The sequence below is a fragment of the Macrobrachium rosenbergii genome, chromosome 16 (genome assembly GCF_040412425.1).
Source record: "Macrobrachium rosenbergii isolate ZJJX-2024 chromosome 16, ASM4041242v1, whole genome shotgun sequence".
NCBI classification, from domain to species: domain Eukaryota; kingdom Metazoa; phylum Arthropoda; class Malacostraca; order Decapoda; family Palaemonidae; genus Macrobrachium; species Macrobrachium rosenbergii.
The window spans coordinates 62,200,877-62,226,906 of record NC_089756.1 but is presented as its reverse complement, the minus strand read 5'-3'; the positions used below and the strand labels follow the sequence as shown (position 1 = coordinate 62,226,906).

The window sequence follows — 26,030 nt, the reverse complement described above, 5'->3', positions numbered from 1 at the left end:
AGATGTTTAGGTAGTAAAATTTTAATTTTTCATTTTTCATTTTCAGGTTTCTTCCCCCCTTGGCACAGAGTGCTTTAGATGCAACTCTTTTAAATTCTAACATTACAAAACCAGAGCAACTTAGGGATAAAGAGCTAATTTGTGAAGTGAAGGATGGTGTTCTCCGAATTGGAGACACCCATGCCCCAGTATACAAGCCTGACACAAATACTAAAATACCTGATACATTATTCTTCGAGATTAACCAGGTAAGGGTAGAAATTTATTGGTTTCTGAATTAATAATAATTACTAGCAGTAAGTTCACACTCTTAATTTATAGTTTTAATTTTCGTAGTTGGATACAGTGAAATCAGTTCCAAAATCAAACAATTAGTTTCTGGTGTGCCCCTCTCTTGCTTGAGGTAACACTTACGCAGACTTCTTTGTCAATTTTCTCTTCCTCTTGTTTTTTTTCAATATCTTGTTAGGAAGACGCAATAGAAGGGCCAAAGATGCCTGCTAATTTATCAGGAGGTTGCCACATCCCTATCTTTTCTTTATCTCCATTTTTGACATTCATTTTAAAAGCCATCACCACTGTCCTTCCTCCAGTGGAACTGGATGGGATACCTTGCCTTGTATGGTGTGTCAGCTCTGCCATGCTGACCATTTTTATTCAGGAATTGTATTCTCTTTTGTATGGATTCTGGTCATATTTTTTATACCTGTCCATGTTCATTCATACTAATATCATTGTTAAGTTTGTTTGTTAAGTATGGATAATATTTTTAATTACTTTTATTCTGTTACTGTCTGGAGATAATGAGCAAAATCCTGTATTCTAACCCATGCATTGTCGTGTTTAATACTGCGGTATTCATGGACTATAAGTTAATATTTGTGTCAGTATAAGTGTATGCTGTACAGAAACAGTTTCTCAGATTAGACACTTACCTGACCTCATTGCAGGCTTCAAAAAACCATTACTATTAAATGTAATGACATGAGAATGAAAGGTGTAATATTAGTGTCGCCAGATCTATGAGGAAAGGAGAGAAAGTGTAAGGCGTTGACCACACTATTCAGCATATGTGTAGGCAAAGGAAAAGGACTGTACTTAGAGAGGGATCTAACTTCAGGATGTCTGGCCAATCCTTGAAGGACCCTGTATTCTCTAATGGTGGTGTCCCAGTGATATGCTTTGATTTTACCAAAAATGCGCATTCTTTTAATAAGTATATACTCCACATATGCTTAATTGTTTACTGTAGATGTTGTCAGTGTTTCACAGTGCATGCTGCACAACTTGATAATTTCCAAGAGCAGCATTAGTTGTATAAGTTTGTGGCAGGCATGACAGCTTTGACACACTTCTCATTACCTTGGCTAAGAAACGGAAAGATGATAGACATACCTCTTTTGTACTTGTGTAGGGTGGTTGAATTCTGTTTCTCCTACTGATTGCCGTGGGCTAAGAGCTCTTGACTCTTCTGAATTCCACTGGTGTTATAACCAGTACAGTACTGTGTATCCTGTAGTTTCTTTAATTATTAAAACTGAACAAACTATCCCAGATGTGGCCTACTCTTGTAAAATATAAATATTTTAAATCTCAGGCTGACTGGGATAGAATTTTGAGTAATCTTTCATTTCTGAATTGGCCCCAGTTGTATAGAGAAGCTGAGCTTGTTGTTCCTTAAAATTATAGTTTTGCCATCATAGTGATTCCTTCTTATTTGTTGAATTATTGTAGTAAAGATAAAACCTGGTTCTATGACGATTGTAGATACGTCTACTTGAAGAAACAGGAGGCTGATAATCTTTGAAAGGAATAAATCTGTTCTGACATCCAATAATTGTACCCAGCTAACAGTAGTTTCACGGTCTATGCCTCAGCTGAAAATGGATACAGTGTATGCTCCTGGTACAACCCAGATACATAAATTTTGGGCTATTTTCAAATCTGTACTTTCTGGTATAGACTTAACAGTTCCTCCTTTGTTTAAACGAGATAGCTCTGTCACTTCACTCACAGTCTAAAGGGGAAAATAGCCTTTTTGACTGATGTGTGTGACAGTAAGGAAAACAATGAGACTCAGTATGCCTCATTCCTGTTTTCCTAAAGCTAAACTGGCTAGTTGAGCTTGATGGCCCTGTGAAATTACGAATCCATTACTCTTCCTTGTTGCTTGTGAAGGTGTAGAATCAATCATTATTCTCCCTATTTTTGTGAAAACTGCTGATTATTTAGTTCCAAAGTTGTCTGTTATTTTTCAGAAGCTAGCCAGAAGCAGTTGCTTTTGCAATTATTGGAGAACCAGTACTGTGACTCCATTAGATATATGTGGTTGGAGAAACTCTAGCCTTGATAATTACCACGGCTTCTATAATGATTTTGAATGTCTGGTGCAAAGAGTCTGAATGCTTATGCCTAATGTTATTAGTATCTGTTCCATAGTTTGCAGTTTGACTTCTGCAAGGGCCTGGGTGCGTGTTATGTTCTGCATTTAATTTCCTGTGTTGTACAGAAACACTTGGAATTTTGCCATGAATTTTATATGAATGGGAGTCCTAGTACAATATTATTATTGAGAATTTTTAACTAAAGTAATAGATTGCAAAGAGCAGGGGTTGATTACAAGAATGTAATCTCTGGTATTCCCAGGGTAGTGGTCTTGACCCATTACTTTTCACATTACAGATATATTTTGGCCATGAAAACAAGCATATTGCCTATGCAGATGATGATATTCTCTTTGCATTCTTCCCATCTCTTGACCTGTGGCTTCTGAATCTCTTAGCAGAGATTGAGCCAAAATTAATGCATGGTGAAATTTATTTTAAATCTTAACAAAACTCAAATTAGTATTGTTGGTAGGTCATGGGCACTGGACACCCCCAACCAGATCTTTTCATTGACAGTGTTTTTCAAGTACATGAAACTCATTTAGAATTCTGGGTGTCATTCTTGAAGGCAGATTCACTTTTGAGAAACAGTTGCTCAAAAAAATGTAGCCTATACTGAGAAAGTTTATCAATTGTTGTATACTTAAATTATTGAACAAAAACTCAAGTTCAGTAAGATTTCTTAACCATAATGTTCAAGTTCTATTAAATTTCTTATCCCCAGTGTTCACATTAATCTCTGGCACTTTTATTCAGTTAGTTCGTTGTTCTTGCTGTATAAGATATTTCATAATTCAATCATCCTTTGCCTTCTTATCTTCTCAGCCATCCTCTCTGTAAGCAGCTAATTCTACCAGTATCATTTTTTCTTCTGGGAGACTTAATACCACAGTTTTCTAGAAGTTCTATTCCTGTTGAGACCAGATTGTGGAATGATCTTCCCAGTCCTGCAGTTTGAATTATTGGAACTTCAAAAGTTCAAAGCTGGTACACACTTGTTTGTTGAGCAGGCTGACATAAGTCTCTTGTCACAGTCTGTTTGTTATTCGCATTGTTTACATAATAATGTTATTTGTCTCATTTGTTGTTATTTAATCTTGTTTTTCTTTTTTAGTTCTCAGTTTCCTCTTTTGTACTGGGCTGCTTTCCCTGTTGGGACCCTTCAACTTGTATCACTCGGCTTTTCCAGCTAGGGTTGCAGCTTGGATAATAATAATAATAATAATAATAATAATAATAATAATAATAATAATAATAATAATAATAATAGGTTCTATTGAATATTATTGCTGCTTCAGCTGCATTTATTTTGTAGAAGACTTTTTCTATTTTCCTTATTGCGGACTTCTCTTCAGTGGAGGTGCGTGCTAACAGCTCGCCTATATTTGTCATTTCATGGGGAAAAAGTCAAAATCTGGATTCTGCTTCTTTATATATTCTATACAGTTAATTATATACAATTGTTGCGCGACGGCGTTTCGACAGACTCTTCTGTCATTCTCCAGCGGGGAGCTAGTAGAGGACTGGCAGATTGCATAGGTCCTTCTAAATTTATACGGGCTTCAGCGGGGGTCATGGATGGCGAATTCTGATTGGTTGCAGTCAGCGAACTTCAAGCCAAATTTCTGCGGCGAAGCTCGATCCTGACAGATCTTACGCCCAACCTGGGAATGTCATTCATTCCAGCGTTCCCAGTGGCCTGCCGTTGCGTGATGTCATGCCGGCTGACATCATCGGTAGTTTGGCTGCTATTGGGCTGCGGATGAATGATGTCATTATCTACTCTTTCTGTCGTAGTCGAGGATTGTCTCAAAGGGCGCCTCGCTCATCAGGGCATCTCCATTTTCAGGGTTGTCGTTTTCAGGTATCCGTTGGATTTGGTGGGTGTTCTGCATTATTCTTCTTAAATTCGTGGGTAGGACGATGCCTCCTGCGTCGTATTCATTGTTGGTTTTCTCTCGGCAATGAGGAGCGCCTCTAGCAGGCGCAGACGTCGAGGTCGGCGGCTCTCCCGATTATACTTATATTTTGTATAATACTGTCGCGGGAGATGGAAATATTGTGAGTAGCACGGGCGTGGTTCATGATGGCACCCTCCTGGGCGTGGCAGGAGATCCTTTTGACAGACGCATCGTGGTCATTCCAATATAAGCGCCGGGGCATCCTCGGACAGGACATACAAATTGGTAGACCACGTTCTTCTGCTTGAGGGTTCTCTTGCTGGCGGAGGGGGTTATTCTTCATCACCAGATCACGGGTGCGGCGGTTCTTATAATAAATTACAAGATTTATTCTCTTACTGTCTTCGGTCAGGGGTGACGTTTTCCATGACGATTTTCTTCATGGAGTTCTCGTCCTCATGGTACTGAGGATGCATCCGCCTTATAAAGATCTTTATGTCATCTTGGGGGCAGGCTGTGTGTTCTCACCCGCCCCAAGATGACATAAAGATCTTTATAAGGCCCGGATGCATCCCCAGTACCGTGAGGACGAGAACCCATGAAGAAAATCGTCATGGAAAACGTCACCTGACCGAAGACAGTAAGAGAATAAATCTTGTAATTTATTATAAGAACCGCCGCACCCGTGATCTGGTGATGAAGAATAACCCTCTCCGCCAGCAAGAGAACCCTCAAGCAGAAGAACGTGGTCTACCAATTTGTATGTCCTGTCCGAGGATGCCCCCTGGCGCTTATATTGGAATGACCACGATGCGTCTGTCAAAAGGATCTCCTGCCACGCCCAGGAGGGTGCCATCATGAACCACGCCCGTGCTACTCACAATATTTCCATCTCCCGCGACAGTATTATACAAAATATAAGTATAATCGGGAGAGCTGCCGACCTCGACGTCTGCGCCTGCTAGAGGCGCTCCTCATTGCCGAGAGAAAACCAACAATGAATACGACGCAGGAGGCATCGCTCCTACCCACGAATTTAAGAAGAATAATGCAGAACACCCACCAAATCCAACGGATACCTGAAAACGACAACCCTGAAAATGGAGATGCCCCTGATGAGCGAGGCGCCCTTCGAGACAATCCCCGACTACGACAGAAAGAGTAGATAATGACATCATTCATCCGCAGCCCAATAGCAGCCAAACTACCGATGATGTCAGCCGGCATGACATCACGCAACGGCAGGCTAATGGGGAACGCTGGAATGAATGACATTCCCAGGTTGGGAAGATCTGTCAGATCGAGCTTCGCTGCAGAAATTTGGCTTGAAGTTCGCTGACTGCAACCAATCAGAATTCGCCATCCATGACCCCGCTGAAGCCCGTGTATAAATTCAGAAGGACCTGCGCAATCTGCCAGTCCTCTACTAGCTCCCGCTGGAGAATGACAGAAGAGTTTGTCGAAACGCGTCGCGGCAACAATTGTATATAATTAACTGTATAGAATATATAAAGAAGCAGAATCCAGATTTTGACTTTTCCCCATGAAATGACAAATATAGGCGAGCTGTTAGCACGCACCTCCACTGAAGAGAAGTCCGCAATAAGAAAATAGAAAAAGTCTTCTACAAAATAAATGCAGCTGAAGCAGCAATAATATTCAATAGAACCTGTTTAAAAGAGGGTCTGCTGCCAAATTATAATAATAATAATAACAGCTGTAATTCATTTAGTAGGTAAATAACTGTATTGTCAAGTTACTTTTGTAGTCTTATAAAAGGAGATATCCAGTAATGAAATGGTGCACATAGAGTGCTGACTGTACCATGGTTTTTCCATGAAAAGGGTTTTGGTATTTAATGCATCATCATTTGCTGACTTGCACACAGTATTAATGAGTCATTGATATCAGGTCCTTTACTTTCTATCCCAGTATTTTTATCATTCTACTGAACAAGTCATACAGGCCATTGTCTTGCTAAGTAAGCTTCTTAAAAGTAAAATTCCCATGTGTGAAAATATCAAAATTACGGTAAAGAGTAATTCACAGACGACGATAGGTATATTGTATAAAGACATGAAATAAGACAGGGTATATAGGATTCAACAAGTGTTTCAAAAAGTAACGTATGTTAGAGCAAGAGTAATGGACTGCTTCACACTTAAAAAGAAACATAAAAGGCTCTCTGAAAATTATGTTCATCGATGTCTACAACACTGCTAGGAAGACTATTTCATTGTTTTGCATAAAAGGCATTTGGTACTGGGTGGTGGGGCATCATGGCCTTTCAATACAACATGGTATGGTGACATTGTGTAATATACACCAATTCCAAAGGACCAGACACTGAAGATGACCATACGGGGTACCTCCAACAATGGTCCAATTCATAATTACTGTTGGTAGGTAAAATGAAACCACCATATTTAGCAATTATGTATAGAGTATAAAGATCTTGGGAGGTTGATGACATCCAGCTGAGGGAAAAATATTCCTTAATTGCAAAATAAAAGATGTGAATCATGTGTTACTAAGGAAACAATTTACTTCTCTAACAGTACTAAATATGCCTTACAGTTTTGTCTCGTTCAAAATTTCCAGTATGTAGTTAATAGAATTCAAGAGAGTTAATGACCCATCAATAGCAAGTCGCAAAGCGCAGAAAAATTGGGTATGTCAGGTTCATTAGTCAGCGCATAGAGAACATGTATGAATGATAATAGCTCCAAAACTGAGTACAGTACTCTAGAAGAAATAGCACACAAGTGCCCATGTGTTTTGCTCTTACGCCTGAATTCAGTAATCTATTCCCTATTACTTAGTAGTCAAAATTTAGGTACGAGGTTCATTTAAGCACGAGAACATACAAATAAAGTAAGTTTAATGAAATTGAACAAGATTAATGTTGGATTATAGCAAAAAAAAAAAAAAAGTCGGGAAGTGGTGGAGATGCTAGCCAAAAGAAAAATGAACATTTACTGTGTACCCAAATTAAAGTATAAAGCAGAAAAAGCAGTTGATAGTGGGATAGTGGAGACAAGACAAAATAAAGTAATCATACTGCTTTATAGTGAAATGGCAGATGTGATGAAAACACGATGAATAAATGAAAGAATAAAAACACTAGTGAACCTAGGAAGAAGATAATGCTTGCCACAATTACAAGAGGAAAGACTGTGGCAATACTGGTAGGGGAGACTTAAACTGTAATTTATAAATTGTAAGAGATGGTTTGGCAAGAAAAATAATAGGGGACAACCAGTGCTGGAATTTGGCCAGAGCCAGGGATTAAAGTTGCTAAACACAGTGTTTAAAAACCCCAGAGTGAGGTTGATAGCAAACAAGAGTGGAGAAACTGAAACATTGATTTTGTTATGATGAAAAGCTGAAGCATAGATTGATTCTACTATAATAAAAAGTAAAAGCCATCAAAGAGAAGGGTTACACTTTACTAAGTGAGATATGCTTAACAGGTGCGGAAGTAGAGGTGTGAAGTTGAAAAGGGGTATAAAAATTGTCAGCAAATATCACCAAAAGGGGTCAGTGGAAACCATCGTCAAACTGGAGAAGTATACAGGGTGACATTGGGGAAGGGATTTAGAGAAGACATTGTGGCAGAAGCAAGAAGTACAAAGGGTTGTTAGAGAAGAAGATCAGGCAGAGAAAAAGGTAAAGAAATTAATAAAGCTATAATAAAGAAGTATAAAGGGAGTCCATGGGAGCTACGTTATGCAGATTACATCATGTTAACTGCAGGGGAAAGGAAGGGGTTGTAGAAATGTACAGAAGATGGAAAGATGGGAATAGAGAGGAGAGGATTGAAAATCAGTTTGAGCAAAACAAAGTTAATGTTGGCAGGAAAAGAAGCAAAGTAAAATGTAGGGTCAGGAAAGTGGCTATTTGGATGTTGTAGAAAAGAATTTAGTACTGTGTATTGAATGTAACAGATAGTGTCACAAGAGATACTAAAGATTTCAGAATTTACAGAAATAAGAAATTTGATGCCTGGAATGTATAAGAATAACAATTGGGGAAGATAGCTGCTAAGTAAAGAGGGCAAAACTTCAAGATTTGTGTATAAGGCCTGTACTGCAGTAGCGTACTCTATGCAGCAGAAGTATGGGCACAGTTGAGGCTATGGAAATTTTCAGGTCATGACTACAGAATGTTAAGGTTCATGGCCTGAGTGTTGTGGAAGCTCATATCATAAATGAGGAAGGTGTGGGGAGATGTAGTATCATGTGGCTGGGAAACAGAATGAGATCTTAGAGATTGAGTCAGTTTTTGACCTGTGAGGAGAAGTTAGTCTGATAAGTAGTTGATATGGAAGTAGCAGAGTGAAGACCAATAGGAATGCCCAGAAGATCATGGGGAAAGGGCACTGAGGAAGACCTGGACAATGAAAATTCAGGCAGAAAGTGCAGAATATAGGTGAGAATGAAGGGAACCCATTTCATGTTTAACGTCATAAGGAAAAATCTGATGTAAAACATTAATAATTATGACAGTGTTGTGCTTGGTGAAAAAAGCATAATTTAATAATTTTAGAAAGAATATTCACATTAACAGGGATCTTTTTCGAGTACTTTGAATGTGTTTGCTCTTTATGCTTATTGAATATATTTCTGCTTCCTTATTCTCAGCACATAGCTGTATTGGAAAACATGCTTCAAGACTGGTTACTTGGTGACCATCTGCTACTTGTAGGCAATCAAGGAGTGGGAAAAAATAAATTGGCTGATCGGTTTCTTTTTCTCCTGTCACGTCCAAGAGAGTATATCCAGCTGCACAGGTAATCTTACATCATAATACATTAACTAAAATATGTCAAGAGTACAGTGAATCTTTCTCTCATGTTGTTCATAAAGAATTGCAATGGTTAGTTGTCTTGTGTTGTCTTTAAGTATTTATAGATATAGCAATCCACAAAGTTATCTGTGCACTTAATTTTTTTTATATCAACAGAGACACTACCGTTCAAAGTTTAACAATCCAACCAGTGGTGCGAGATGGCAAAATCCATTATGAAGATTCCCCTCTTGTTATTGCTGTTAAAAACGGTCGGGTGCTGGTTATTGATGAGGCTGATAAAGCTCCAACTCATGTAACCTGTGTTTTGAAGGTATAGAATTATGCATATGTAATGTAAATTTTACTTTCCTTCTCAATGTGCTTTCAGTATGGGATGGTCAGCATACAAACTCTGAGCTTATTATATTGAAAACTTTAGGACATTTATATATCCTTTCTTGGAATCAGAGCTGGGTAACCTTTTTCAGTAATCTTTAGGGCCCCAGGCCAAGGCAAAACTTACATGAGCATTATATCATTAGTTATTCAACTGCTACCTTGAAGCCTTGCTGGCAGGACTGGAACTAGTTTAGTTCTTGGAAAATACTTTGCCCTATATACATATGCATTGCCACTTTTGTGTCAATTTTTAACCTTCTAGTTATAAGGGTCTGTTATTCTAATTGTCAAGATTTTCTCATTTTCTTTTCAACTGTGTCACATCATATTTGCCCCCATATGAGAGTACCATTTGGGGTGTTCTTTGCTTGGCACACTTTGGAAGGTTCTTAGTACTGTAGTTTCCTTTCATTCTTCTCTGCTTTTGATTTTTGTTGGTATTGTAACACTTAAGCTTAACACAAATTTATTATACTGTGAAGAGAAGTAGACACCAGCAAAGGTTAGGGTTACACCATTTCATTAGGTATGGCATTTCTTCAATCACATCTTGTACATGCAGTGCCTCTTTCACACCCTCTATATTTCCTCAACAACTTCGCACTCCCAGAAATTTTCTAGCTTTTCTCTGCTGCAATGAGATTCCAATTACTGTACACTGCTCCCACATCATCTTTGTCCTGTCACCATCCTTTTGGCTTCCCTCCTCTTCTCAATACGAGTATTTACTTCTCTATACTCTGCCTTGCCAGTAATTTGCAAGAGCTTGGGGACCTTTTTCCTTCAACTGCCTTTTGTACATTTTTACTCTCTCTCTCTCTCTCTCTCTCTCTCTCTCTCTCTCTCTCTCTCTCTCTCTCTCTCTCTCTCTCTCTCTCTCTCTCCAATAACGCAACACATAATCCTTCTGCTAACTTTATAAACCTTCTTCAGCAGTTTCAACCTACCAATTCTTGAATCTATGTTTGCTGACACTTACTCTAAACTCCTTTTTAATATTTATTTTTAGTTTCTGTGAATAGTGTGTCCCTTATGCAAGAGGAATGTTGTATCTCTTCTAAGACCTGTCAACTTCCTTTTCTTATCCATTTGTTTTGGCAATGCATATTAGGTATCAAAAATCTATTACTCCATTATATCATCTGTTGTTAAAGATAGCTAACATCTTCGTGCCACTCAGGTTGGCATTCAAAAAAAAAAAAAAAAAATGCTAGGCTGACATGAATGCATTCCAGAGGCCATGAAATAGTGCTTTTAGTAAACAACTTTTAAAACGACATGGATTTTCATGCCACTAAAGCTCTGAGTGTTTCAAACTTCGTCCTAATTTTCGGAAGTACTGTGCATTGCCTTATGTGTTTCATTAACTTTTTTACTTAAGAAAATGAGGTTAAAGCTGCGCTTAGCCACCCAACCATCCGCAAAAGCGGTGACGTGTATCAGTGACGTCGGTATTAGCATATCCACCACTATACCGTATCAAATGGTTGTTTTGTAAAGTCCCCACTCAACACGTTCTCTATAATGAACATCCCGTTTTCTGTGGTGCCTTCACATCGACCTGGGGTCGGCGAAACACATGTTTACCACCATATTTGTAAATTATATATTTTACTGTCTTTCCGAATGATCATGCTTTATGTACATGTAACGAAGTATTTTTGTGACACATCAGACATTATTAATCACTATGTTTTCTGTTTTTGTAGAGAAATAGTTTGACCTCAGGTCACCTGTAAATCTTTGTACCTGCAGTCTCCGCGAAGTACACAGACGTCCGCATGCCGCTTTATAAGCAGCTTGAGGTGCTTGCTTCAGCAATAAACTAGCAGTACTTGTCTTCCTGCTCATTATTTCGCACCTCTCTCACAGTGGTGACCCCTGGAGTGGTTCCCGGAAGCCATTAACGGACCCAAACAGCGACTAAGTCTTGGCCCAATGAACCTCACCCATGCCCCTAACGGACTAACTATGGTGCTCTAACAAAGCGTTCGGGCGTTTACCAACCCTCGTTGGCAGGTCGCCAGCGTCATTAGCAGGCCCACACAGCACGCTCCCCAGCATGTTTTGACGCAGTATTCCCTCACACTCATAGTGAGAGCGCAAAACAAGAATGGACACGGACATTCCCAACCACATACAAATTACCGCGATCCTCTCAGAGGCAGACACCTCCCTCTTGCAACCCCCTCCCGCGCACCTCCATGCTGGTACCTGCATCCCACACTAGATCCCCTGACAGACCAACCAAAGACGGTCCTTAACATAAGGCTGCCACCATACACCAGGGAAAACGCAGCATCCTGGTTCTACAGGGTTGAGGGACAGTTCAGGGTAGCAGGCCTAACAGACGAGGTGTTGAAGGCCGACATCACCATCAATGCCCTCCCGGAGGAGATATACAGGAAGGTCGTCCCGTGGTTATTGACATGTCGGTCCCCACCACCTTCCAAGAACTAAAATCCACTCTCGTCAAGACCTGCTCCCTGCCAGTCTCCGAGAGAGCTGCCTGCGCTCTCGACCTCGCCCTCAACCCCCGGCAGGAGGGAAACCTCTTGGAAACGTGGCATGCCCTCCAGGACCTCCTCCTCCTCCCCGAGACTGACAGCAATGGCAGGCGCAAAGAACCCTCTCACTTGCTTCAGTTGAGGGAGATCTTCCTGCTGGGTGGGCAGCTGACCTCTTCTCAGAAGTCCGTGGACACTTCATGGGCATTCCCCTCCAGCAAGAGGACCTGATCTGGGTTAATCATCTTTTCTGGATTCATTTAGGTTGACAGTGAACATCGCAGGCACAGCAGTACCCGGCTGGATATTTCACTTTTGGATATGCCTCCTCCCGGAGGAGTTCCCCACCATGGATGCTCATACAGTGGTTGACCAGAAATCCGTCCCACCAGCAGATGGGATGAGGCATAGGTCCACATCGGTGTCTCGGTTTCCAACTCTGTTACCATCGGATGTGGATTGCTGCCCGATCATTCACTGCCCCTGCCCTTTCTTCCCTCTGGTGTATCTGTGGTCCTGGCCACTCTGCTGTGGCCACCTGCTTTGATTGCAGCAGCAGCAGCAGCGAAACACCCAGGGCCCCTCCTCCTGGGTCTCCTGCCACAGCTGCCCCGACACCATCTCCGGTGCTATGTTGTTCCTGTAGCTCCTGCTGTCCAGACAGCTCCTGTAGCTCCTGCCTAGGCTGTCCTAATCGCGCCTGTTGCTACTCCTAGTGTTCGTGTCCTGGGCCACTGCTGTTGTGTTCCTGCCTAAGCTGCCTTGGAGTTTTTTATGTTTCCTGTCCACCATCCTGTAGAAGATGTCAGAGTGGAAGTTAAGGTAGATGCCCTGTGGGAGGTAGCTGTTGTCTTCTTCAGCTTTATCTTTGACTTCGTCTTCTGCTGCCTCTTCCCTTCTTCTTCTGAGGTTCGAGGGGGTCCCAGAAAACTGGACAGGCCCCTGTCGGCCGAAGGAAAAGGAGGCTGTTTCTTCCCCCCAAGAAGTCCTTAATTGGATGTCTAAGGGGCTGCCTCCTTGCAAGGAGGCAGTGGGTCTCTCATTGGCTCTTCCTGGCCTTTGGGCTCGGGAACTGATTTGCATACCCCTGGGTTTTTGTGTTTTGGGAGCTGTGGTCGTGCAGACTTTGGTTTGTGCTCCTGTCACCAGTTCTAGGGGTTCCACCTCTATGACTGGTGCTGCTTCGGGAGCTTGTTCATGAGTCACTCCAAGTCCTCAAGATTCTGTAGAATACCAAGCATCCCAAACTGGTACTGGAGAGTACTCATGCCGTCCCAGTTCAGGAGCAGGGCAAGAGAAAGGGTCAAGGCATCCAGGTGTCTCAGCTCTTCCTGCCGGGACTACAAGCTCTTGCTGAGTGCTTCCCAGTCGGTCAGGTTCCCAACTTGATATCTCGATCTGGATGGTTCGAACACCTAGAGAAGCAGGGAAGAGGTTCCCTTTGGAAGTCCTGTGGGACTTCTAAGGGACTGCCTCTCTCCAGGGAGGCAACAGTTCTCTCGTTGGCTCTTCCTGCCCTTGGCCAGGAACCGATTCTCATTCTCCTCTGGGGTCTTGCGTTTTAGGGGCTGCAAGCATGTGGCCTTGAGGCTGTGCTCTCATTGCCAGTCCTTAGAAGTCTGCACCTAAGACTGGTTTTGTGCCTGGGCCTTCTCAGTTTCTTAGGAAGCCGAAAGGAGACTGCTCCCGATGATTGTTCTTACGAGATTCGGGAGTCTTGTAGGGCGCTCAGATTCCCTGGAATCACGAGTGCTCACCTGGCGAAAGCACAGGATGAGAGAAGGTACCAAGATATTCAGGTGTCTCGACACTACCTGCCAGCTGCTTTATTGCTCCAGTAGGCATCAGGTCTTCCAATCCTCTTTTTTCATTTCTTGGACCTTCCCGGGTCCAGCATGCAGGATCTCTGGGACAGAATCTACCCCCGTGAATAATCTTCACCACTTGAAGCCCTTGCAGTTCCCAAAGGGACCAGGAGTTTCAGTGTTCTGGAGGTCAGTTGCTTGCAGAGCATTCTCAACCAGATGAGTTCCTTTTCTTCAGACAAGGAGTTCATTCAGGTCGAGGCTCAGCTCAAGCTCAGCTGGCTCCCCTCCCAGCCTCCTCAACAGAATACAATTCTTCTTGCCTCAGAGGAGCCTTATGATGACTGCAGGTTGTCCTGATTCTGCTGCGTCCAGACTTGGGTCTCTCACTGCTTCTCCTTGCTGCAAAGGATATTCCCTTCCGCAATGAGAGGTGGTGGTCCTGGAGGACACCGCTTGGTTTCCTCCAAGCAGTCTCCTAATGGGATCTACCATCCTTCACTTTTTTAAGGCTTTATCTCCTTGGATGCGACCATTCCTGGAGAGGACACTGCCTTCTGGCGACTGGTCCTGTCTGGGGATGGGTCTTCCTACCCATGCACCAGGCATCAACCTGTGGGCAATTCTGGTGCAAAGGAGGGGCCTTTGTCCTGATTTGGTTTTTCGTAAGTCCCAAGTCGGGTTGACCCTTTCTCCTGGACCTGACTCTCTTTGCCTCTTTGTTGTTCTGCCAGATATCACTGTAGATGGAACATGCCAGAAATTCATGTCCTCTGGACAATGTCTTTTTTGGGTCTTTGATCCTCTTGGCTCAACCTTAGGGTCAGGCCAGCCCTTCCTCAACTCCTAAGAGTCTTGTGCTCCAGTAGGGAGATGTAGAAACTAGCCTTCTTCTTCCCTTCTGGGACAGTATCCTTGTTTCTCATTTCTAGGAGATCTTTTCCAATTAAGAGGAAGGTCAGAAGGAAAGAGGGAGGAGGGATCGATTGGACAGGTTCTCCTACTCCACCTGGATGAATAATCCTGCCACGTCTGAAGCTTTGCGAGTTACAGAGGGACCAGGTAGTGGATATTCTTCAGTGGGGTAGCTGTTTCCCTTCGGTTCTTGGCAAACTTTCATCAACCAGATCTCTACCTTTTCTTCAGACAGCCAGGAGTGATCTTCAGGTCATTGAGAAACACCAATCAAGCTCCCTTTTGCCTCCTCCTCCTCAACAGAATGACAATTCTTCTTGCCAGTCCCCATCCTTCTTTTGACTTTCAGGATGTCCTGACTGCTGGGCCAATGACTTGACAGGTCTTTCAATATGCTGCTTCTCCTTGCTGCAAAGGATCTGTTCCTTGCACTGATTGAGGCCCACACCTGGTGGTCTTGGAGGACACCGCTTGATAAGTTTCTCATCAACAGTCTGGAACTCATGGGATCTACCATCCTTCACTTTTTTTTCAGGATGGGGTTTATCTCACTTGTGATATTGCGAGCAACAACACCTGGTTAAAATACAGAGGACACCTGTTGCCTCTGGAGACTGGGTACTCAAGTGTTCCGAGGATGGGTCTTCTGTCAGCCAGATAATTTCCAGAGGGCATGTTCTGCAAGCTAAGAAGGACAGGGCCTTTGTCCTGATTTGGAGAGACTCTCAGTTTCCCTAAATGTCATTCTGTTTGCCTCCTGGCAAGAATGGACTGCTCATTATGGACAACCTCGACGTCTGCCTCTTCTTTCAGAGATTTGCTGATATCACTGTAGTCAAGGAACATGCCAAAGATGAATACAAGACCTGCCTTGTCCTCCTGGACAATGGCCAACACCATCAAGAAAAGTTCTTGACCCAACCTCTGTGGCTCAACCTTTCCTCAGGCAGTCAGGGAGGCGGTTCCTCAACTTTTTTTAAGTCTTCTAGGCTCAGAGGAGATCGCAGTGATAACACACAGTCAATGTCTTCATCATCCTACATTTACTGGGACAGTGCAAAGTCATACTTTACTCTCTTTCCATATTTATCTTTACAATTAAGAATGGAATCATCCCTAGAAGGAAATTCGAGGAGGAGGGGATGATTCGGACAATTATTCTAATTGACATTTACCTTCAAGTCAGAAACACCTGGATGTTTTATTGAAATAATCATAATCACCTTAGAAGATTATTCTCTCCCTTAGTGAATGGCAGACAGAAAATGGTAGTGGATTTCTTCTGAGAATAAATGTTATAGTAGTCTTAAAGAATCTTGGCAAAACAAAAACTAAACTTGAAATATCCTTCCCAACTTCTTAAATGACCAAAATTTACTTGAAATTATTCTCTCTAACAAAAACCAAACATAAATCGTAACTCAAATACTTGAAATTTTCTGTCAAATATTAAAGTTGCAACGAAGCTTCCCTCAAAAAGAAAAACAAAATTTGAAATACCCCTTCATTCTTTTCATCATGGAGAATGAGTTTGGAAGCACTCCAGTTACTGCCTCTTTACCAATAGTTGCCATCCTCAATTTCCCTTTAAAAGGATGAGGATGAAATTTCTGTGATTATCTTAAATTGATACCTGAAATTCATCAATATGCTAAATTGCATATTTGCCTACATAATGACTTTGCTGTATCTTTTCTCGGACTGGATCTGATTGAACAAGAACAAAATCCCCACCTGGGACTTTAAATAAAAACTGTTGTCTTCTATCTGCTCTGAGGTGATAGAAGAATTATCATCAACACCCTGGATGATGAAGGTCTTCATCACTTGTCTGGCCTCTGTATCTAATTTTTGTATTTTTCTTGCTTTTAATGTTCTTGGGACACATGCAGTGGTTGTGTTGAGCAACAATCAGTCACAAAAGCCCTGGCAAAGTGACTTTCTTGAAAAACATCAGTGTAATATAGGTGAATGCCAATGGAATGGAATCAGATTTGATATTGCAGGTTTTACTCAATTTGTTCTGATGGGTTTATGAAGTGCACTCGAAAGATAACTGTCAGGGCTAATAAATGCATATACACAAAATATAATGTAATGTTAGTGAGAATCTTTTGTTTCTTTGTTGTTTCATAATTAGTAAAGGTTTGCTAGGAGGGATGATTCTTCACAGAGACTCATCCCAACCCTGAGGTCCGAATCATCCCCACAAATCATTCCATTTGATGACACCCTCAACTAAAACCCTTGCAGATTACAGGTAGGTTTTCTGCATCTTCGTCATAAAGGACAACCTCCCAAAACTCATAATCAGCTCTTATCATCTTCCCTACACCAAAGCTTATGATTCAAACGCAAAAAAATTATATAGTTCAAAAACCATTGCCCTCAATCCTAAATTGAAAGATGAATACTGGAAGAAGTCCATGTGTCAATGCCCGAACAAACTGATAGATTTCTGATTTCTCAAGCATCAAGAAAAGTTCCCCTCACCCAAAATGTCTGTGTCCCACTGTCACATGAAACGGTTCTCAGGCAGTACATCCCTGTGTTTTCATGACTGGAGACTATCCAGCTTCCCTTGCAAGCATAGGCTTTCTCTTTCTCGCCGAGTGGTAATGAGGGATAGCTGGATATCTCTTGCAGTCCTCTGCAGCACTGTTCCAGGGATTGGTGCTGTCTTCGCTGGTTGGTGTGGTTGATGGGACTTGTTCTCGGGTCAGAGTTGCTCTTCAGCAGGTTGCAGACTTGCTCACCTTCTCCACTGAGGGCTGCCTCTCTCCGATTTAGTAATGAAGGACATAGGCCCATTTGGCCTAGTCCTCCATCTGAAAGTAGCCTTTTTCTCCCTAGTTGAGATTTAGCTACTGATGAGAAGCTTCTATTGGTCTTGCCTTCCCAGGGACCTCAGGAGGTCCCTGGGTGGCATGTGACTCTCTTTTAGGGTTCCTGTATCGTGCTTTGCATGCGCCCTTGCAAGAGTCATCAGACAGAGATCTGCCTCTCAGGATCATCTCTCGTCTCGCTCTGGCCTTGGTGTAGAGGATGGACGATGTTCATGGACCTTCTTTGATGCGATCCTACAGGGGAAGGGGATCAATGCCTCAACTCCTTCTTGGATGTTGTAGCAGATTTCGAATCCATCAGCATCTATTGCCAGGTTTGAATCCTTCTTGATCCCCTCCTCCTTGGATTTTGTAATCGATGATCCATATCAATTGCTACTTTGTCCTGTTAGGGTGTTGCAGCACTTCACGAAAAGGCTCGACATTCCTAACCTGGATGTCGTTGATGTTTTCACTAGTACTGACTCTCCCAAGAAAGAAGTGTCTAAGGACATGTCTTTCTCCTGGCTTTGTGAGGCAATCGAAAGGATGTACTCTGCAACTGGATCCAATGACACATGTACACTCCACCCGAGAGCTCACAAAGTCAATGGCCTGGTTCATCCCTCGCATTCCGGAAGATTCTGTCAGTTTGGAAGCAAGATGTGGTCTCATCAGACCACATTTATGTCTTCTACCTTCGGGTCTTTGTCCACATGCCCTTGGAACCTTTTTTCCTTGGTCCTGTGGCGGCTGCTCAACAAGTTGTGTTTTCTTACCTGGCTCCTTTAAGAGGACAGATAGTATTTCACCTAACATGTTGGCTCTGGAAGTGAGAAGGATTCCGAGAGTAACTGGCCTCTCCTCCTACTCCTTTCTCGTCCTCCTACTTCTCTTCCTTCAGGTTGAGAATGGGACTCGAATTGACACTTGCTGGAACTGGTGTCTGATGCGGTAAGGCTACACATTGAGCACCCATTCTATTTTTCTATCTAGAATCATAGAAGCAATCCCACTCCTTCCTCAAGCAAGGGGACGAAGGTGACTCTGGCAATAAGGAAAACCCTGCTTTGGGTCTTTCCTGACTGCCTCTGACCTTTTAGATTCTTCCCAGTCTTTTTTTGTATGAGTTACGATTCCTCACTCATTAGAGGTCCAGATGTCTGACATTTGATTAATATGTCAGAGGCACGGTACTCCTCCTCACTTTTTCGACCAGGAGGAGTAGCCCATGTGTGCAGAACTCCCGTCAGTTCAGAGAGACTCACTCAGATTCCTCCCTCCAACCAGTGAGTCTTCCTAATGTAAAGGACCAATGGTTTGTATATCATATAGGAACAAATCACAGTTTTTAAAAGCAAATTGTATTTTTCCTAACTATACAAACCCAAGGTCCTTTACATTACATTTTTACTCCCACCTCATGCCACCCCTCAATCTGAGACTTCAAAGGCAAACTGGAATGTTTACATCCAGGCAGATGGGTATTCCCACTTACCTGATGATAGGTATTGCCTAACCACCTTGTTCAAGAGTTTAACAGTTGTTTCCAGCTTCGCCGTAAGTAATTCCTAATGTAAAGAACCTCAGGTTTGTATAATTAGGAAAAATACAATTTATTTTTAAAAATTGTGATATTAGAGAATTTTTGGAACAGTCCTAGAAGTCACCCTTAAAGAGACCAGCCCTGGCTCCTGTTTCATGCCCTCCATCTAAAATTTGGCCAAAGCCCTCTAAGATTGCTTCAACCTCCCCTTCTAAGCCTTTTTAAGGAGCTGTGTCTGGATTTCAGAAGAATAAGACTTCTTGGAAAACTAGAAAGAATTGGCTATTTCAACCCCTAGAGTCCAATAGTGGGCCATCTGCAGGCATTTTGGAGTGTCTGGCAAGACTTAGAGACAGAACTCTAGATGATGGGGGTAATCAGAAACCTCCCCATTCTTCTACAATTTATTTATTGTTCCAAAAGTGTTCAGAGGTTGGAGACCAATGTTGGACTGGGAGTCATCCAGCACAGTTCTAGCAACTATTCATTGGAATGACTGGATGATTTCTGTGGACATGCAGGATGCTCATTTCCATGTCCCAGTAAACTCTGCCTCACAAATACCTTTGGTTTGCATGGAAAGGGTACCAATTCAAGGCCCTGTGTTTTGGGCTAAGCACATTGCTACAAGTTTTTACATTCTAGAGACACCTAGAATGTTGTGTCAATCTCTTTCTTAGAAGCTTGATGTGGTTTTGAAAATTTATCTTCAGAGCCGTTTGAACTCTTAGAAACATCCTCTTTACATGAAATGCTATTCTTTCATTCTCACCATTGTTTAGAACAGGGATGTCAAACTCATGGCCCATGGGCCAAATGTGGCCCGCGGGATGCTCTTAAGTTGCCCGCAAGGTGCCAAGAGATTTTTCAACTCGAGCTACTATAACTGTTAGAACTGAAGAAAACATAACTAAAGTTACTAAACTGTTAAAATGAGGCATAATAAGTTTTACCTTTCATTCATATGACAATAATTTATTAATTTATTTTATATTATAATTGCTGGCAATAAGGCTCTTTTATTGCAAATCTTAATAAATGAGTCATAAGGAATCCGTCTGAAGCTGAAGACCCAGTCAGTGCTGGTATCTGAACGCATGAGCCGGGCGCTGCCCAAACGTTTTCAACCGTACTAGACACAGAACTCATGAACCATGTCAAAAGTTTCCAAAACAAACTTGTACTGTTCCAGAAGCAGATAGAAAAGGGCATCCTTTTGCAATTTAAATCAATACAAACAATTCTAAGTGAAACTGTGACACCCCTTGACTACAGCAGATTTGTCAAACATTGTGAAGACTTGAAAGTAAACCTTGAGAAATGCTTTCAAGATCTCCATGGAAGACAACAGAGCCTATCTTTGTTTGAAAACTCCTTCCTTGTGAATGCAGAGGACTTTAATGATGCAGATTTGCCAATGGAAATACTTGATATTCAGGCTAATTCTGCTCTTCAAGGACTCTTTACCAACCACACTCTTGTTTCGTTTTATGAGAGAGTAGACAGAGAAAAGCTGCCACTTATTCATCACAATGCTTGCTTTTGCTCTGTTCAGTTTGGTAGCACCTACTTATGCGAACAATCATTCTCTCTGATGAAGGTGAATAAGTTCAAGTACCGCAACAAAATTACGGACAAACATTTGGATGCCATCCTGCGACTTGGAATATCGCCACTGAAGCCAAATGTGGAAAAACTTCTTGAAGAAAAACGTATGCAGTGCAGTGGAAAATAAAGTAAAAAAATCCGAGTTGCATTTTTTCCTTCTTTTTCATTATGTTCATCTTATACAACAAAATTTCTATTTTGTTTCAAAACTCAAAGAATTTCAGTAATATACTGTAGTAAGTGTATTCCCAGATTATTGCATATTATTTTCCTTTCTTTGTAATAATTAGTGTATTGTATTATTCGGTAAGACCAATTTTACATGTGTAAATTCAGATGAACCCAAATAATGTATTCTTGGTAAACCAGGATGACCAGCAAAATAAGTTGTAATCTTCAGTCTTGCCAATAAGTAATTACCAAATCTTTGTTGCCCTCGAGACCATAACCAAGTGCATAATTGGCCCTCAAAAGGATTTGAGTTTGACACCCCTGGTTTAGAAGTAAGAATGGCTTTAAGGTAGAATCTCTTCCCAGGGCTGTAAGATACCAAACTTGACCTAACTGATGTATAATGAAGAGGAGGCACTTTTATACTGTGTAAGGCAGTTAGCATTTACTTATATTAAAGCCTATTAGAGGCAGTGTTAATAATTTATTTTGTGCAATTAGGAGACCAAAGACTTCCTTGTCTAACAGTGCTATGTCCTTTTTTTGTTCACTGATAAGTTAGTTCACGAGAAGCTTGCAGCTTAATTCAAATTCCACTGATCAATATGGCCCATCTGCTCATGAGTTCTGTGCATCCTCTGATTTTGTCTAACCAGTTGAGGAATTTACATTTCTGGTAACAGATTAGACCTCAAATTCATGGATGTTCCAGCTGTCTTTAAGTACAAGGTCTGTAAATACATAATAAGTCCAATCAGTATATTCCGAATGCCAGCATTGGAAAAACAGTCTGGCTGAAATCTAGAGCCAATTGGGATTGCACTATTGAAGAGTGTCAGAGGCTTAATATTTCAGATGCTACATCTGATCCAAATACTAATTGGAAGTTGAAGGAAATTATGATGGCAATTTTAGTAAGATATGTCACCAAAAAGGTCATCAAGATCAGGAGCAGCCAAAGTTTGATGATACATGTAGACAAGCTTGCCATGAAAAAGAGACCAAATTCAACACATGGAGATGAAACTGTTCATATGAAAACTACACAATTTTTGTTGAGTCTTGCCATGCTGTTAAGGAATTTATGTTATATCTGAGAGAAATTACAATAATACCTTAAAGAGGAAACTTGAGGAACCCATCACAACTAACAGATGATGATAGATAAGTTACTGGCACTAAGGAAAAAGCTGAACTGCTATAATGAACTTTTGAAGCCAAGCAATCAGCTGAGGATGTACCTCTCCCTGATACTTGTCATCCAAACCTATTATTACAAAATTTGCATTTTGCTCTAGGGATGTTAACAAAAGTCTTGATAATCTTGATAGCTGGGGTTCTACCCTGGCTACCACAGTTTAATGGAGGTGTGATTCTGTTTTTTCCTCACATTACCTTGTAGCAAAGGCGTGAGTAAGAGGCTGTGTCTACAAACACACTAATTTATTCAAGACAACAAACAGTCAGGTCAAGAACTCTTGTGAGAGGAAACATAGCACCTGACAGGAGGCGAACAAAATAGAGATTCACATACATCCAACTGTGTTTGTTTGAGAATGGAAAATGTTACATAATTCTATATACAAGCTACAGACAGAGTTCTGATAAGTATAGCTGGAAAGCTGACATTGTATTGCTTCCAATAGGAATGATACATTTAACACGTCATGATCATGGACAATAGTTTACTTTAAACGAGTTTATGCTGTTGTTCATGTTTATTATACACGCGTGCTTGGTGTGCATGTCTGGAGATGTTCTCTGTGAGGAGGGATGCCCGCAGGGTATGATTTCGGGTGGCCAGGTAAGATGGATGACTGTGTAGGTCCATGTGGGAGCTTACAAGACTACCCCCTCCCCCTTAAAGAGGCCTATGGTTGTAGGTCGGTGTCTAGGAGGTGTGCTGGTTTAAGTCGATCGATGGAAACCCAACGGTTCTGCCGTCAACTGTTATCTGGTAGGCTTTGTCTCTTCTCTGGATGACCTGGTATGGTCCCGAGTAGGCTGGGGAGAGGGGGGGCTCTGTGTGTGTCTACTCGCATGAACGCGTATTTCACGTTCTGCAGCTTGTTTGGGATGCACACTTTTTTGGCCATGTCATAGGTCGTCTTGGCTGGCAGTATCTGTTCTGTGCTTTACAGATGTCAGATGGGGATATCAGGCTTGTTGGATGTTGAAAGATGTCTGCCGGCAGTGTTAATGCTTGTTCATACCGGGCTTCTGCTGGAGATACATCGAATGCTGCATGTGGTGACGTTCTCAGACCTGGTAGGACCCAAGGTAACTCTTTTCTCCAGTTCCCACCTTGACATCAGGCAGTGAGTGATGCTTTCATCGATCAGTGTAGCCTTGTGATGATGCCATTGGCTTTTGGGTTGTAGGCTGTCATGTGTACTGTTTTTGTCCCCAAACTGTCTGCAAGGGAGTACCATAAACTGGATTGGAAGTTGGTCCCCCTATCATGTGTGATGACTTGTGGGACTCTATGTCTGCTAACCCATCCTATGATAGCTTTCATACAGCTCTCTGACATCTGTTGCCATATTGGTATTGCTTCTTGCCACCTGGTATTTCTGTCAATGATGGTGAACAGGTATCTGTGTCCCTTGGAGTGGGGGTAGAGGCCCCACTATGTCGACGGAGATGTTGGCGAGATGGCGGTGCATTGTGTGGAACTCTCCTATTCCACTTTCTATGTGTCTTGTTATATTTTGATGTCTGACAAGGTAGGCATTCTCTTGTCCACTTTTTGATGTAGGTTGTCATTCCCCACCAGATGTACTGTTCTGCTACAATTCGGGCAGTTGTGCAGCCTGTTGGGTAGGACAGGTTGTGAGCGAGGTTGAAAGCCTTCCCTCTGAGACCTGCTGACAGGTAGGGGCGTCAGCATCCGGTATTTGTTTCGCAGGTGATGGTTGTTTCTCTGTTGTTGATAGATAGTTCACTCCATGTGAGGGCGGGGTTGTCCCAACTGAGGTGATGGTCATCTCTCCGTTGTTGATAGATAGGTCGCTCCACATGAGGGTGGGGTTGTCCCGCTACAGTCGTCGTAGGTCCACATCGTCTTTTTGCACCTCTGCTTTTCGGGATAGGCTATCCCGATCTGGGTGGTGTTGTCATAGTTTCTCGATAGTGCATCGGCTACAGTGTTTGAAACCCCCTTCAGATGGTGCAGGAGTGTTCTGCTATTGCAGACAGGTGATGCTGCTGCTGCTGTGCTGACTATGCATCTGTGGTTTTTGTGAAGGCGTTAACCAAGGGTTGGTGGTCTGTCTGTGTGACAAACTGCCATCCTTCTGTCATGTGGTGGAAGTGATGGATGGCTTTGTGGACTACCTGGAGTTCTCTATCAAATGCGGAGTACTTTTGTTCCACTGCCATTAACTTTTTGCTGAAAAACACTAACAGTCGAGGACTATCATCTGTATCCTGCTCCATTACCGTGCCCATTGCCATGCTACTCACATCATTCATCAAAGTGAGACCTGTGGGGTAGAGGAAAGATTAATGTGGCTGCAGAGGTTATTGCCTGCTTTGCTAATAAAAATGTGTTGTCTTGGATATTTAACCAACATAATTTTGTAGGTTTTCCTTTTAGACAGTTATAAATTTGGCTCATGATTTTAGCAATATTATGTATAAATCAATAGTAGTAGTTAATTAGTCCTGAAAATTCTTTTACTGCTTTGATTGTGGTTGGTGGCAGGAAATCAGTGATTGCTTTCACTTCTGGAACTTTGAAATATCCCTACAGCAGATCTATTTTGGCGAAGACTTTGGTGCCGTTCATCTGGTTGGTGATGTCTGCTATGTTTGGCAACAGGTATCTGTCAGGCTTCGTTTTAACATTTAGCTGCCGACAGTCTCCGCATGACTGCCATGTTCTGTCGGCAGGGGGGGGATGCCCATGGCCTGGCGTCTTTTTAGTATATTGCTGCCTTTTCCATTTCCCTGAATATCTGTTTGGCATGGGCGAGTTTTTCCGGGGCTAAACATCTGGAGTGGGCGTGGACTGGGGCACCTTCTGTTTCTATGTGGTGCTGGATGTTGTGCCTTGCTGCTTTGGTTGAAGTCGTGATTCTTTTGAAGACTGCTTTGATTGTCTTGGATGGATGGGTAGGGAGAGCGGTGATGGTTCGGATCATTTTTTTAATTTGCTCTCTAGAAGTTTTAAGACTTACTGGGCAACAATTTGAAATCATCCTACAGCAAATGTATCTGTTTTTATCTTCAAGTACAAGTTTCCAAAATGTCCGAATCATCCCTTGGTAATGATTCGGACAAGAGCATGGGATGATTCGGACAATTATTATAATTGACATTTACCTTCAAGTCAGAAACAGAAATGGTGTTTTATTGAAATAATCATAATCACCTTAAAGATTATTCTCTCCCTTAGTGAATGGCAGACAGAAAATCTACGATGTTTGCTGAGAATAAATGTTATAGTAGTCTTAAAGAATATTGAAACCTTCAAAACAAAAACTAAACTTGAAATATCCTTGCCACCAAATTTTAAATGACCAACATTTACTTGAAATTATTCTCTCTATGAGTAAAACCAAACATAAATCGTAACTCAAATACTTGAAATTTGTTGTGCCTAAATATTAAATTTGGCCTAACGAATATTGTATCCTGCAAAAGAAAAACAAAATTTGAAATACCCTGCTTTCTTTTCATACTCTGCTGAACTGGGTTTGGAAGCACTCCAGTTACTGCCTCTTTACCAATAGTTGCTTCATCCTCAATTTCTGGAAATTTAAAACTATTAGCATTTCTGTGATTATCTTAAATAAGAAACCTGAATATCTGTTTAAATTGGCATTTGCCTACATAATAGACTTTGCTACCTTTTACTGGATCTATCCCAACAAGAACAAAATCTCCCTCCTCTGGGACTTTATCAATAAAAACATCTTTGTCTGCTCTGAGATATCAGAAGAATTATTGAAGATCGGCTGTCAAGATGATGAAGGTCGTCATCACTTGTCTGTTCTGTATCTAACTTTTTGTATTTTTCTTGTGTTCTTGAGGTATTTCATGCGAGATGGTGTGCTTTTAGGTGGTGTAGTTGGCTTTGGCCTATCAGTCAAAAGCCCTGGCAAAGTGACTTTCTTGAAAAGCATCAGTGTAATATTGGTGAATGCCAATGGAATGGAATCCAGATTTGAT

At 41.8% G+C, this 26,030-nt stretch overlaps 1 protein-coding gene across 3 annotated transcripts in view; it reads left to right on the top strand.

The window, feature by feature from the left end:
• The window catches only part of LOC136847477 (von Willebrand factor A domain-containing protein 8-like), a 608,720-nt gene that overhangs the window by 398,790 nt on the left and 183,900 nt on the right, over positions 1-26,030 (top strand). For all 3 annotated transcript variants that reach the window (XM_067119213.1, XM_067119214.1, XM_067119216.1), the window contains 3 exons: positions 47-248; positions 8,932-9,080; positions 9,254-9,410. In XM_067119213.1, the coding sequence (XP_066975314.1) occupies positions 47-248; positions 8,932-9,080; positions 9,254-9,410 (508 nt within the window). The remainder of the gene's footprint in view (positions 1-46; positions 249-8,931; positions 9,081-9,253; positions 9,411-26,030) is intronic.